We start from the raw sequence: 16,241 nt of genomic DNA, 5'->3' as shown, positions 1-16,241 counted from the left end.
TGTTCCCCCCATGAGCTCACTGTGTGATGGAGGAACTGTGGGGCAGATCACTCGTGGGCCAGTAGCCAGACAATGGTCCGCATGGCCTGCCCCTGTGTCTGTGATCCTGCAAGCTCTGATTCCTCCTCCGGTCACTGAGCTCACATTCTGACTGCCTCCTCTTGTCTCCTCAGCCAGGACTGGAGCTTCCCCTGCCATTGTGAATGGAGTCCTGGGACACTCGGTTTCCTTGTTTCCTTCGATCCCAGTCAGACAGGACATGGATGAGGTTGTGTGGAAAAGATCATCACCCAGCACAAAGATAGCTCGATACTTGGAAGGGTCGATTAAATACTTTAATACCACTTACAACAACCGAATAACTCTTCATTCTGGAAACTTCAGCCTGGAAATCCATGATCTGAGGAAAGAGGATGCTGCTGAATATGAGGTCATTGTTACAGCAGGAGATTCAGGAGATGAACGCAGAAAGCGTATCCAACTTAAGGTGTACGGTGAGTAAAACTGTGGAGGGTCCTGGATGAATGTGTGAGGGCAGATCCTGCGTGTTCCCACTGTCTGCCTGTGTCCAGAGTTGGGCTCAGGGTCCCAGTGTAGTGGGGCTGCAACAGTGCAGGGCTGGGGAACACACCCACTGCATCCCTGGAGATGAGGCCAGTGGCCGTGCAGGGTGACCCTGTGGCCCCAAGCCTGTAGAAGCAGCACACGGGGAGGAGTGTGGTACAAACACGTACAATTAGAACAGAACCAGAATCAGAATCAGGTTCAATATCATTGGCACACATCATAAAATTTGTTGTTTTGTGGCAGCAGTACATGATTAAAAAAGCTATAATGAAGAATAAAGAATATATATAAAATTAAATTAACAGTGGAAAACGAGAGCAAACTAGTGATGCAGAGTGCATGGGTTCATTGTCCATTCAGAAATCTGATGGTGGTGGAGAAGAAGCTTTTCCTGAAACGTCAAGTGTGTGACCCCAGGCTCCTGTACCTCCTCCCTGATGGAAGCAATGAGAAGAGGGCATGTGCTGGGTGGTGGGGTATTTCACGGCAGATGCCACTTTTGAAGTTATCCTCATTGCTGGGGAGGCTTGTGCCCATGATGGTTGTGTTTACAACTTTCTGTAGTCACAGGATTGTCTGATTAGACATTTACATGAACGAGCAGGGTGTACGAGTGTACCTGATAAAGTGACCTCCACCTCGCTCAATGTACTGTGCACACCCTACCCCGGTGCATTTCCCCAGGGACACTTGCCCAGCAGCCTAATCTCCCCCAGCCCGGCTCTGCCTCTGCCCCACTACAACTCAGCTCCATTTGCCACTTCTCACCCCCGCCCAGTAATCCCAGTAGACATCATTCTCAGTTCCGAACAGTTTCTGCTGATACTTCCAGGTGAAGTGTTGGAGAGTTGAGGGCACTGATAGACAGGCAAAAGTAGAGTCAGTGGCCACTTTATCAGATAGAGGAGTGGAAACTGCTGTGGTCTTCTCCCGCTGGAGCCCATCCACTTCAACATTAATTGTGGCCAATCTCCTGCTGTAATGATACATCTATCTGCAGAATCTGTTGTGTTAAAGATTACACTCTTGTATCAAACAAAGGATTGAATTCAAACTCAGTGGGAACTGATTTCCTGGACAGTGGGTTTGATGTGAGGCAAGAATTTGTGGTGGTGGAAGGAGACGGAAGCAAGGAGTTTCTCTAAGAATGCCAGGACTTCTGCAACTTGCTGATGGGTAGGGGAGGAAGGCAGAGACCCTATCATATCTATCATATTCTAACAGGACACTGTCACCTACAAGAATGGAGCCACGGTAGGAAGCTGGGATCAGGCTGGATATCAACATTCACTCAAACATTTTTTACAACTGTGCGGTCCAACCATTGTTTTCAACAGGAAAGCTTTAAATGGCCTGGTAGCATCGCAGCACTTTAAATTTTTCTGCAATGTGTAGACTATGAATATTTAGAAAATTGAAAAATCGCATACTTTTGATTTTATGAATTGAAGGATATAATGAAAGACAGTCCAACAAAGAAAACCTTTCACATTCTGTAAACTTTCTCTAGCTGCATCCAATTCCAGTTAATGCAGCAACATCGGTTACGTGTGCGGGAGTATTTCAGCCACTGCCTGGCCGTGCACCCACACAGCTTAGAGAGAACAGTGTGAGAAAGATCCATCCCAACTGACACAGCTGGGATTGGCTGAATGTCCGTTTTCTGCTTTATGAAGTATTTTCTGATCTGAGTGTGGTCTGACCAAGAGAGACCAAAACTGTGAGTACATACTGTGGGTGGCCTAAGCAAGGAAGACAGGGACTGGAATTGAGTATGCTTCTCACAATGAGGTCTGAATCAGGGAGATAGGTAATAAGGTGGTGCATGGTGCTCCCTGTGTGGTTGAACCCAGGCAAATGGAGACAAGATTCCTTGAGATATACGGAACAGGAAAAGCCCCTTTATCCACACGGAACAGGAAAAGCCCCTTTATCCACACGGAACAGGAAAAGCCCCTTTATCCACATGGAACGGGAGAAGCCCCTTTAGCCACACGGAACGGGAAAAGCCCGTTTAGCCACACGGAACGGGAAAAGCCCATTTAGCCACATGGAACAGGAAAAGCCCGTTTAGCCACACGGAACAGGAAAAGCCACTTTATCTACATGGAATTGGAAAAACCCCTTTAGCCACACGGAACGGGAAAAGCCCGTTTAGCCACATGGAACAGGAAAAGCCCGTTTAGCCACACGGAACAGGAAAAGCCACTTTATCTACATGGAATTGGAAAAGCCCCTTTAGCCACATGGAACGGGAAAAGCCCGTTTAGCCACATGGAACAGGAAAAGCCACTTTATCTACATGGAATTGGAAAAACCCCTTTAGCCACACGGAACGGGAGAAGCCTCCTTTGCCACATGGAAAAAGAAGACACCTTCAGCCACAGTGAACAGGAAAAGCCCCTTTATCCCCATGGAACAAGAAAAGCCCCTTTAGCCACATGGAACATGAACATGAAACATGGAGCATGTTTCCTGAAGCTTGTCGACTTCATTAGCTTTGCCTCCAACTTTCACCCTGCCCTCAGATTTACCTGGTCCATTTCCGATACTTCCCTCCCCTTTCTTGATCTGTCTCCATCTCTGGAGACGGCTTATCTACTGATATCAACTATAAGCCTACAGACTCTCACAGCTACCTGGACTATTCCTCTTCCCACCCTGTCTCTTGCAAAAATGCTATCCCCTTCTCACAAATCGTCCGCCTCCACTGCATCTGCTCTCAAGATGAGGCTTTTCATTCCAGGATGAAGGAGATGTCTTCCTTTTTTAAACAAAGGGGATTCCCTTCTTCCACCGTCAACTCTGCTCTCAAATGCATCTCTCCCATTTCCCGCACATCGGCCTTCACCCCATCTGCCCACCACCCCACTCAGGATAGGGTTCCCCTCGTCCTTACCTACCACCCCACCAGCCTCAGGATCCAACGTATAATTCTCCGTAACTTCTGCCACATCCAACAGGATCACACTATCAAGAACGTCTTTCCCTCCCCCCCACTTTCTGCTTTACGCAGGGATCACTCGCTACGCGAATCCCTTGTCCACTCGTAGCCCCCCCCCCCCCTTCGCTTCCCACCGATCTCCCTCCTGGCACTTATCCTTGCAAGCGGAACAAGTGCTACACCTGCCCTTACACTTCCTCCCTCCTCCCTCACCACCATTCAGGGCCCCAGACAGTCCTTCCAGGTGAGGTGGCACTTCACCTGTGAGTCGACTGGTGTGGTATACTGTGTCTGGTGCTCCCAGTGTGGCCTTTTATATATTGGTGAGAACCGACGCAGACTGGGAGACCATTTCGCTGAGCACCTACGCTCGGTCCGCCAAAAAAAGCAGGATCTCCCAGTGGCCACACTTTTTAATTCCACGTGTCATTCCCATTCTGATATGTCTATCCATGGCCTCCTCTACTGTCAAGATGAAGCTACACTCAGGTTGGAGGAACAACACCTTATATACCGATGGATAGCCTCCAACCTGATGGCGTGAACATTGACTTTTCTAACTTCCGTTAATGCCCCTCCCCCCCTTCTTACCCCATCCCTGATATATTTAGTTTTTTTCTCTCTCTGCCCATCACTCTGCCTGTTCTCCATCTCCTTCTGGTGCTCCCCTCCCCCTTTCTTTCTCCCTAGGCCTCCTGTCCCATGATCCTTTCCCTTCTCCATCTCTGTATCACTTTTGCCAGTCACCTTTCTGGCTCCCAGCTTCACCCCACCCCCTCCGGTCTAATTCTGTCAGTTCGCATTTACCCCTCCCCCTCCTACTTTCAAATCTCTTACTATCTTTCCTCTCAGTTAGTCCTGACGAAGGGTCTCGACCCGAAACGTCAACAGTGCTTCTCCCTATAGATGCTGCCTGGCCTGCTGTGTTCCACCAGCATTTTGTGTGTGTTGCTTGAATTTCCAGCATCTGCAGATTTCCTCGTGTTTGCCTGGAACATGAAATGCCTCGTTTCCCCTCTCAGAATGAGCCACGTCAACAGATGGGAATTAACATCCTGACGACACCCTGATCTGTGAGCTGATGAATGGGGGAGAAGGTGTGTGACCCTGGATCTCCAGTGTCAGGTTCACTCTGGAACACTGCACACAGTTCCAGTCTAGCTCTGTGCCCGTCACAGTCCCATGGTTACTGCTCTTGCACCAGATTCAGGACCATTCCCAGGAGTGACAAAAGACATGGAACTGAGAGAATTCCCTGCATACAGAGCCATAAACAAGACATAACAGAGTGTTTGTGGATGACCCTGGGCAATTTTTTGGAAAGAGGGAACAGCACATGTGGAAGCTGCTTCTAGCAGCAACTGGATGAACTGAAGATGAGTGAAGGGTTAAATGGGTGGGGGGATATGAGCTGGGATTAGCTTTATGTTCACTTGGGACCTTTCAGGATGGGATGGCGAAGATGGTGATTGAAGTGTCCACAAAGATCTCCTTTACTCATCTTGCATCTCTCTGCCCCAACAGAGCTTGTGTCAGGAGCAAACATCACAGTTCAGACCACTGTGACCTGCAACTTCACCTTGACCTGCACCGTGACCTCAGGTGACCCCACCAGCTTCACGTGGTGGAGGAATGGAGAAGCTTTGGTAAATGACAGCACGCGGCACATCCGGGTAGTCGGAAATACGCTAGAGGTTCATCACACTGCAGAGGTCGAAGACGCTGTGTACAAATGTGAGGTCAGGAACCCCATCAGTAATGAAGCTGCAGAGATCAGGCTGAGGGACATCTGCAAACTGGACACATGTGGTAAGTGTCAGAGTGAAGAACCCAGATTATTCTGAGGGTGTTGTTTCCCTGCAGAGGGAGCTTCAGTCTGTATCGAGCCCGTGTCTTGGAAACATGAGATAGGACAGTGTTAATGGAGTTTCTAACCTTGTACTGAGAGTGTGCGGTGGGACAAAAAAGAAGAACTTTACTCTGGATCTAATCTGTGTCTTGGCAGTGTTTAACAGATCACTGGAGAGAGGGGTTTATTCTGTACCCAGTATTCTCCCCATTTATTTTAAGCAAAGCTTGATTAAAGCATTTGTCCCATGCCCAGGATGGACCCACTGTGGAGCCCACTGCTCCTTGAGAGCCTCCAGCAGACGATGCTGAATTCTTTTCATTTAACATCCATGAACGGATATACCCTCGGATGATGGGCAGGCTGTGGGTTCAGATGGAGGTTTCGATGGACTACTGTCTGGACTGGGAATGGCCACCTTGCTCATGAGCAAAATGTTGAGGAGGTCTCACCCCCTGCTGACCTGGCCACCCATCGTTCAGGAACTAAGTCCAGGCAAACATCGAGTGCTGAATTGAGACACACCTTCTTGTACATGGAACCTGAGGACAGGAGACCACAGGTGAATATAAAATTAAAATTCTGTTGTACAGGACTGTTTCCATCAGTACACTCTACCCCAGGTCCCATATGCATAGCGGGGTGAGCTTCACCCACACCACATGCTTACCAAGCATGGCGTCACTATGATGCAGAATACATACACATACACAGGTACAGAGAGCCTATTCTTCCAGGAATCATGACGATACCCTCACCCACTTCTTCTCCATTTCCCGGGTATCTACCTCAGCCTATTTTCCTGCCAGCATATCAGGGAGAGAGCTCCCCTTATCCTTCCCTACCACTCCATAGGCCGCCATATACAGCAGATCATTCTCCATAACGTCTGCCATGATCAACGGGATTCTACCACAAGGCTCAGCCTCCCTTCACTTTCTGTTTTCCATAGGGACGGCTCTCTCTGAGGCACACTTGTCCACTTGTCCTTCCCGACTGATCTGCTTCATGACACTTATCCCTGTAAGCAGGACAAGTGCATCACCCTTCAGGGCCCCAAACATTCCTTTCAGGTGAGGTGACACCTCACCTGTGAGTCTGACGGGCTCATCTGCTCTATCCAGTTTGCCTTGTGTGGCCTCCTCTACGTCGTGAGACCCGATGTAGACCGGGGACCGCTTTGTGTAGCACCTTTGCGCTAACTACCACAAAAGGCACAGGAGTTCAAAAGGCACCCGATAAGCTAAGACCATGTGAAGAGTCATTGATTGCATCTGCTATAGACCTACTGTGGCAACAGGCAAATTGTAGTGGGTCTACAGTATGTCCTTACTCACAGGGGTTCAGTCTAGCCAATACCAACCTTTCAAACCATTTCATTACTGTAGATGTGAGTGCTACTGGATGACAGATGTTAAGGCAGCTCACACGTCTCTTCTTGGGCACTGGTATAATTGTTGCCCTTTTGAAGCAAGTGGGAACTTTCACTAATAGCAGTGACAGGTTGAAAATGGCCGTGAATACTCCCGCCCATTGTTGGCACAAGTTTTCAAAGCTTTACGAGGTACTTAATTGGGGCCTGTGGCCTTGCAAGGATTCACATTCCTTCAAGACAGCCTAATATCAGCCGCTGAGCAAGAGATTACAGGGTCATTGGGAGCCGCAGGGATTTTCACAGCTGTAGTTATATTCTCGGCTTCAAAGCAGGCATAAAAGGAGTTGAGCTCGTCTGGTAGTGAAGCATATAGGCAAAAGGCAACCAACTATCAGCCAGTTCGTTTAACATCTGTAGTTGGGAAAATGCTTAAAGCTATCATTAAAGAAGAAGTTGTGAGGCATCTGGAAAGAAATGGATCCATCAGGCAGACTCAGCATGGATTCAGCAAAGGCAGGTCCTGTTTGTCAAACTTACTGGATTTCTTTGAGGATATATCGAGCACAGTGTATAGTGGAGAACAGATAGACATTATTTATTTGGGTTTCCAGAAGGCATTTGATAAGGTGTCACTTAAAAGACTTATCTGTAAGATTAGGATGCATGGAGTTGAGGAAGATGCATTAGCATGGGTAAACAACTGGGATACATGTGTGTTTCTCTGTTTGGCAATCAGTGGTGAGCAGAGTACCGCAGGGGTCGGTGCTGGGCCTGCAACTGATCATGAAGTACATTAACAATCTGATACAATACCGAGTGTATTTTATCTCCGTTTCCTGATAACACTAAATTCAGTGGAAAAATAAATTGTACAGAGGATATGGAGCATCTGCAGAAGGATATAGATAGGTTCAGTGAGAGGGCAACAGTCTGACAGGTGGAGTACAATGTTGGTAAATGTGAGGTCATCCACTTTGGAAGGGAAAATGGAAGAGCAGGTTGTTATTTAAATGGGAAAAAATTGCCTCATGCTGCTGTGCAGAAAGACTTGGGAGTGCTTGTGCATGAATCACAAAAAGCTGGTTTGCGTCTCTCCCATTTCCCGCACATCTGCCCTCACCCCATCTACCCGTCACCCCACTAGTCCTTACCTACCACCCCACCAGCCTCCAGGTCCAACATATAATTCTCCGTAACTTCCGCCACCTCCAACGGGATCCCACTACCAAACACATCTTTCCCTCCCCACTCTTTCTGCTTTCCGCAGGGATCGCTCCCTACGCGACTCCCTTGTCCACTCATCCCCCCCATCCCTTCCCACCGATCTCCCTCCTGGCACTTGTCCTTGTAAACGGAACAAGTGCTACACCTGCTCTTACACTTCCTCCCTCACCACCATTCAGGGCTCCAGACAGTCCTTCCAGGTGAGGCGACACTTCACCTGTGAGTCGGCTGGTGTGGTGTACTGCGTCCGGTGATCCCGGTGTGGCCTTTTATATATTGGTGAGACCCGACGCAGACTGGGAGACCATTTTGTGGAACACCTACGTTTGGTCGGCCAGAAAAAGCAGGATCTCCCAGTGGCCACACATTTTAATTCTATGTCCCATTCCCATTCTGATATGTCTATCCATGGCCTCCTCTCTTGTCAAAATGAATCTAAACTCAGGTTGGAAGAATAACACCTTTTATACCGGCTGGGTAGCCTCCAACCTGATGGCGTGAACATTGACTTCTCTAACTTCCGTTAATGCCCCTCCTCCCCTTCTTACCCCATCCCTGACATATTTAGTTGTTTGCCTGTTCTCCATCTCCCTCTGGTGCTCCCCCTCCCCCCTTTCTCTCTCCTGAGGCCTTCCGTCCCATGACCCTTTCCCTTCTCCAGCTCTGTATCACTTTCGCCAATCACCTTTCCAGCTCGTAGCTTCATCCCACCCCCTCTGGTCTTCTCCTATCATTTCGCATTTCCCCCTCCCCCCACTACTTTCAAATCTCTTACTATTGTTCCTTTTGGTTAGTCCTGATGAAGGGTCTCGGCCCGAAACGTCGACATCGCTTCTCCCTATAGATGCTGCCTGGCCTGCTGTGTTCCACCAGCATTTTGTGTGTGTTGTTTGAATTTCCAGCATCTGCAGATTTCCTCATGTTTGCAGGTGCAGCAAACTATCAAGAAGGCAAATGGAATGCTGTCCTTCATTGCTAGAGGGATTGAATTTAAGAGCAGGGAGGTTATGCTGCAACTGTACAGGGTACTGGTGAGGCTGCATCTGGAGTACTGTGTGCAGTTCTGGTCTTCTTTCTTGAACAAGGTGCAGAGGAGGTTCACCAGGTTGAGTCCAGAGATGAGGGGTTAGACTATGAGGAGAGATTGTACTCACTGACATTCAGAAGAATGAGAGGAGATCTTATAGAACTGTATACAATTATGAAAGGGATAGACTAAGTTAGAGGCAGGGAAGTTAATTCCACTGGTTGGTGAGATTAGAACTAGGCAGCATAGCCACAAGATTTTGGGGGAGTAGATTACGGATGGAGATGAGGAGGAACTGCTTTTCCCAGAGAGTGGTGAATCTGTGTAATTCTCTGCCAAAGAAGCAATGGCTACCTCAATAAATATATTTAAGACGAGTTTGGATAGATTTTTGCATGGTAGGGGAATTGAGGGTTATGGGAAAAATGCAGGTAGGTGGAGATAAGCCCACGGCCAGATCAGCCATGATCTTTTTGAATGGTGGAGCAGGCTTGATGGACCAGATGGCCTCCTCCTACTCCAATTTTTTATGTTCATGCTACAGGGTTTTGCTTTGTAGGAAGTAATGTTCTGCAAACTCTGCCAGAGTTGACGTGCATCTGATATCACATCCAACCTCACTTGAAGTTGTCTCTTCACCCTTGAAATAGCCCTCGGTAAGTCATACCTGGTTTTCTGGCATAGACCTGGGTCACCAGACTTAAATGCCACAGACGTAGCCCTCAGCAGACAGCCAATCTCCTGATTCATCCACAGGTTTTGGTTTGGGATTGTACAATATGTTCTCGTAGGCACATGCTCATCCACACAGGTTTTAATGAAGTCAGTGACAGCTGTGGTGTATTCATGTAGACTCGAAGATGAATCCCTGAATACAGTCCAGTCCAGCGTTTATGACTTCTGTAACTCCAGAAACTAAATGAAAGGAAAACATGGAAACTGGGATATGTGTGTACACTCTTCGTTTCTCTTTTAGTGAAGTGCACATGTATGACGGGGTGGCGTAATGATGTGCGCTGTTCATGCACTTTGTGCATATAACCGGTAATAAATTATGTAAACAGACAAGAATTCTTAATCAAAACATATATTTACAATATTACTGAAATATTGAACACGCTACACTCCTCCCTGCTTAGAGAGAATCTCCAACTCAGTTCATTTACGAATTTATTCATTGAGATATGGTGTGAAACCGGCCCTTTCGACCCTATCATCCATGCTGACCAGCAACCCCTGATTTAACCCTTATCTAACCATGAGGCAATTTACAATGACCAGTGAACATGTCAATGGTAAACCTTTGAATTCTATATTTTATATATATATATAAAATACAACTACTATATAAACAGCTAGAGCAGAGTGAATCTTAACTTGTCCTATTCAGGTCTAAAGAGTTAGTGGCTGTGGAGGATTTCTTACTCTTGCAAGGTAAAGTGTTTCCTGACAAGGGGATCACTCTGCCTGAGCAATGCAGGGCATTTCCGGGGATGGAGAGGCACTGCACTTGGCATCTTCTGGATGAGTTGGCATCTTGAACAGTGCATGGCAAGTTGCTTGATCTGCTGATCTATCGCAGGCCACCAGACAAAGCTTTCAGCCAACACTTTCACTTTAACCACATCTAGATGACCAGCATGTAGGTCATCCAACACTTTAGCTGTCTGCTTGGATGGTACAGTAACTCTCAAGCCCCACAAAAGGAAACTCCGTCAAGGGTAAGTTCATCCCAGCGCTGGTAAAAATGGGGCAACTGGAATTTCTGCAGCACACTCCAGCCACTTTGGGTGACCATGTAGATCAGAGACAGTGTAGATTCCCTTCTGGTTTACCTTTCGATCATCTCTGCCGTAATAGGGAGACTTTCGATTTTCATGAGGGAGAATATTTCAAAAGGATCTGTCCTCTTCTGTAAATTTTGCGGACAGTTCCTTTCTAAGGAACAATCCATCAGCATTTCCATGATTAGTTGTCCTCTTGAATTTGATCTTGTCATCGTGTCTCTTCGGCTGCATGAAACTGGTCCATCTCTGCATTAGCAGCTGCTGTTAGTGGAACACCCGTCTGTGGATTGAAAATGGACACCAGTGGTTGAGGAACAGTAATGAGGGTAAACTCCATCCCATGCAAGTACTGATTGAAATGTTTTACACCCCAAATCAGATTCAAGCCCATTCTGTCAATCTGTGCCTAATTTTTTGTCTGTAGCCGTAAGGGACCGTGATGCAAAGCTTATGGGGCTTTCACTTCCATCACTCATAGCATGTGACAGGACTGAACGTATATCATTAGGTAAGGAACGACGGGAAAGTTTAACTGGAAGGTGTGGATAACCCTCTCACTGAGGCTCGTAACCAAATTGGCTCATAGATAACTCTGGCCAACAGCCACGTGACTCAGTATTGCATGGGGAATGGTGAGAAGGCCACCTTCAATAAGCAACACACATCTCAGGTCGGTATGATTCGGGTTTAACTAACTTGGAAAGCTGGAATGCTGAGGGAATGCAGATTTGAGGTGAATGTTGTATCAACACTGCTCCGTGCCAAGGTTTTGTTCATCAGGAAATAACAGACCTTACACTGCCATAGACTTACAGTGCAAGTATATTTACAGATATTTTATATTTCATCTGCACAAAGCTCTCAATGTTACGAACAATCTGGCTAACTCCCCCTCTATGCCATTCATCAGCACATTCCTGCAACACGGTCTCCCCTTCAGGCAGGATTCTGCGAGTGTCTTCCCCTGTGTTCCGCTCCGCACCTCCTTCTTCCAACATCTGCCAACAAAACCAGCCCACTGTTCCTCAGAATTCTGATCCCACCCAGCTCTCTCAAATGTTTCATGACATCCCACTGAACGGACTGTTATAACACGTTACAAAGAAATCTCAATTGGCTGACATAACTTTCCTAAGTTGAACAAATAGCTCCTTGTCTCAGGTGAAGCCAAAAACACTAATGTATGAAGCCTAACTAACCAAACACATCGTGTTTGCAGAAAAACTGCTAAGATCAAATACCTTCCAGCACAAGAGAGGAAATACAATAAAAGATGTTCTTAACCCGGGTATTACATGTGAGTACAGTGTCTGATGTCACCAGTTCCTTTGCCTTTTGGAAATCCACCTCACATTACTTTACTTCATTGCCATTTCTTCGTAATCTGTAGTAATGAGTTCAAGGGGTGGAGTACAGTAGCCAGGATTGGCAGGAGCCTGTTATATTAATTGACAAATCACAAAAAGAACTGCAATTGAGACACGACCTTTGGCCTTGGAACATCCACCACTGCATGAATTTTCTCAATACACGTGTGTAACACTTATGTGTCAATGGTGTGACCACAGTAAGTTATGCTCGGTTGAAAGAATTCACACTTGTTGCATCATTCACTGAGCCCATGATCTTCTAATCTTTTTAACACTGTCTTTTGGTTTTGGAGATGTTGTTTGTCAACCTGACTGGTAACAATTAAACCATCCAGGTAGCACTGAGTTCCTGGACAACCTTGCAACACCTGGTCCATAGCTTTCTGCCAGAGTACAGGGGCAGATGTGACTCAAAAAATTACCCTATTATACTCATAAAGCCCTTTGTGAGGGTTTATGGTGAGAAACACTTTGAACTCTTCTTTCATTTCCATTTGTAGGTAGGCCTTAGCTTAGTCCACTTTGCTGTTGTGCTTTCCTCCAGAAAGGTCTGCAAAGATCTCCTCTATCCTGGGCAGAGGGTATTGATCTATGTTCAGTACTGGGTGATTGTGACCTTAAAATCACCACAGATCCTGACAGAACTATTCTTGACTGCTGGACCACTGGCATTACCCATGGGCTCCAGGCAAGCTTGAAAAGAATTCCTTCAGCCTCTATGCAGTGTAGCCTACCAGCTACTTTGTCACAGGTGGTATAAGAAACTGGACAGGCTTTGTAAAACTTGTGTGTGGTTTTCTCATTTAACGCTCTTTTACCCTTGATATGTTTGAGTTTTACTTTTTTTTTCATTTTTGGAATCTTTTTCTTGGTACGTAATCTTCTACAGCTACAAAATGATACAAAACTTCAACAGATTAATATGTATACGATTAATAAAGCTGAAGGAAAAATAAGCCGATCGTAAAATATAAAAATGGAAAAAAATTTATATATATAGGAAAAAGAAGGGAAAAAAAGAACCCCATCTAACTAGGAAAACAAAACCCACTAACTACAAGAAAAAGGAAAAAAACACCATTAGGAATCAACCCCCCAGAGCAATATGTCTTAACATCATCTATATATATATGTGAAGAAAAAGAATCAGCAGCTGCCAATTCATATTTATAAAAAAAATTGGAAGGAAACCATATAAAATAATTCAAATTAAATGATAGTATTTGGCAAAAAAAACCTTCGTCTCTCAAGATTGAATTGGGGATCAAAAGTTCTACTTCCAATTTTTTCCAAACTGAGACATAACATTACTTGAGAAAACCATTCAATTAAAGTAGGGACAGAGGTATCTTTCCATTTTAATAAATTAGCCCTTCTTGCCAATAATGTAACAAATGCAATTACATGTTGTTCTGAAGATGAGATACCCTGAATATGATGCAGAACTATTCCAAATAGAACATTTAATCTGTTAGGTTGTAAATTAATTTTCAGAGCTTTAGAAATTGTAGAAAATAAAGATTTCCAAAACGATTTTAATGAAGAACATGACCAGAACATGTGCGATAAAGTAGCTACTTCAGTTTTACATCTATCGCAGTAGTTGTCTATACTAGGAAATATTTTAGATAGTCTCTCCTTTGTTAAATAATACCGGTGAACAATTTAAAATTGAATGAAACGGTGATTTGCACATATAGAAAAATAATTTACATTTTTCAGAACTCGAAACCAATCTTCATGACAATTTTTCAAAGAGCATCTCTGCACTCATTGCAAGCATCAACATCGTTGGTGTCATTGTGGGACTTATTTTCACGCTATATTTCACCCTCAGGAGGAGTGCAGCAGGAGAGAGAGGGTCTGCAGGCAAGTACGCAACAGTCCTACCCTTAGGACCGGAGGTCCAGCCAAGTCCGGGCAGGGGGAGCAGGAGAGGGGTATAGGCAGGTGTCTCACATCCTGACCCTCACGTATCAGGACGAAAGGTGGGAGAAGGGATGTAGTTGGTGTCAGGGTGTGTGGATGACAGGAATTGAGGTGTAGGTGGGAGAGGGAGGAGGTGGACAGTTGGAGGAAAGAATAAGGAGGTTAAAGGGAGCAGAAAATGTGAGGGAAAGGAGAGATGAGGGAGGGATTCAGGAGAGATGGGGGCTTGGCAGTGGAGGTGGTGCAGAGGGGTGACAGTAATTGGGGTATGAAGGAAACATTGTGGTGGGGGCAGGTCTTCATCACTTCTTCCTCTCCTCCACAGAGCCACTTCCCAACAGCTCAATTTGCGCAGAATTTCAGGCAGCAAAGAGCTCGCAGCAACAGGCAGCCTCTTGAAGGAAATGAGATGGTAAGAGGAGATGTATTACCCCAGTGAGGGGAGTGGAACTGCAGACCGAACTCTTCAGTCCCCTGGGACCATTCTCACAGTCTGAAGGACAGCCACATTACCTCGAGACAGGGGTACTAGTGTAATCTCCTCAGACCATCCTCACCACTCTGACAGACCACTGGATGTTCTGGCACAAAGGACAATCACAGACTCATCGAGAGCCAAAGCTGAGCTTCCTTACAGTTCTGTCAAAGATTCCACAGAGCTGAGAAACATAAGCAAAGGCACCGGGTAATAAGCAAAGAGATTGCCCCTCAAACTGAACAGTGACCTTCATATTGGTTCAATCAAAGCAACAAGATTCCATTTCCACTCATATACAGGGTACACTGTCCCCACACACCCGGCCACAGGGGTACACTGTCCGCACACACCCAATGATTGGAGTACACTGTCCCCACACACCCAGCCACTGGGGTACACTGTCCTCACACTCCTGGCAACTGGGGTACACTGTCCCTACACACACACACCCTGTGACTGGGGTAACACTGTCCACCCCCACACCAGTCACAGGGGTGTACACTATCCAATCCACACACCAGGTCACTGGGGGTAAACTGTCCCCCTAACACACCCAGTTACTGGGGGAATTACAATGTTCCCCCCCACACACAGACCGAGTCACTGGGAGGGTACACTGTGCCCCCCACATGTGGGTACACTGTCCCCTCCCCAAGTGCCCAGTCACTGGGGTAGTGTCTCCACGCACAGACACTGGGGTATGCTGTCTCCCTACACACCCATTAACTGTGTATTCTGTCCACACACACAGTCACCATGGTACACTGTCACCACACGCACACCCGGTCGCCGGGGGGTTCACTGCTCCCCCCACTGCGTTACACTCTCCCTCCTTCACACACACTGTCCCCCACACACACGCACCCAGTGACTGGGGTACACAGTCCCCCACACACACTCAGTGACTGTATTACAGTCCCCCACACACACTCAGTGACTGTATTACAGTCCCCCCACACACACTCAGTGACTGTATTACAGTCCCCCCACACACACATACCCTGTGACTGGGGTACACAGTTCCCCCCTTCACACCCAGTCGCTGTGGGTTGCACTCCCCCCCCCACCCCCTCAACACACCTAGTTACTGGTGTAACTCTCTGGGAAAGGTTTCACTGCTAACGTAATGGTCTTTCTGTAGAGCCAGTGTCTGGGTTATGGTGAGAGATAACGGGTGTTTTCTGAGGTGAACTGTCCAATGAAGGGGGTGTGTTTTCCGTGTTGAGTGCCTGACACCGGTGTGAGTGGCGTCTTTTTGTTGGTGGGAGATGAAGGGAGATGATGCCGGAGAGTAGAGGTTGGAGGAGTCGACCCTGAGTGGGGTCGTTATTCGATGAAACCCGGGGAGATCGAAGGAGGATCGGAGAAGGGGAAACTGTGAGCTCCAGCTTGTGCACGTTAGACTGTTCTGTTAAAATGGGCCCTTTTCTTTTGTTGCTTTTTCTTTACTAACTTCTAGGCAAATTAAGAATTATAAAGCTAAATTGTTTAATTGCATGTAGCGTACTGTTTGTTATTCCGTGATCCTTATTTGTAACAGGGTATTGTATCACGCAGCATCCACACAAACAGGGGGTTCTGATGGGTTTGTGTTTCAGTCTCCCATGCCTGGTGGGGCAGGAGATTTTCTTCTCTAGACTTACACAGATGACGGAAACAGAGTGTTTCACTGGGGGACACCGTCGCCCCAG

General features: G+C 46.7%; 1 protein-coding gene across 1 annotated transcript; it reads left to right on the top strand.

The window, feature by feature from the left end:
• The first annotated feature begins 259 nt into the window (after positions 1 to 259).
• LOC132389914 (SLAM family member 5-like) lies at positions 260 to 16,020 on the top strand. The gene is made up of 4 exons (XM_059962476.1): positions 260 to 494; positions 5,036 to 5,320; positions 13,866 to 14,012; positions 14,398 to 16,020. The coding sequence occupies exons 1-4, from the start codon at positions 260 to 262 to the stop codon at positions 14,469 to 14,471; spliced, it is 741 nt and encodes a 246-aa protein (XP_059818459.1). The 3' UTR covers positions 14,472 to 16,020.
• The last annotated feature ends 221 nt before the right edge of the window (positions 16,021 to 16,241 follow it).

Source organism: Hypanus sabinus, unplaced genomic scaffold (assembly GCF_030144855.1).
Source record: "Hypanus sabinus isolate sHypSab1 unplaced genomic scaffold, sHypSab1.hap1 scaffold_703, whole genome shotgun sequence".
In the NCBI taxonomy this organism is placed as follows: Eukaryota; Metazoa; Chordata; class Chondrichthyes; order Myliobatiformes; family Dasyatidae; genus Hypanus; species Hypanus sabinus.
This window is presented reverse-complemented; position numbering and strand designations above follow the sequence as displayed.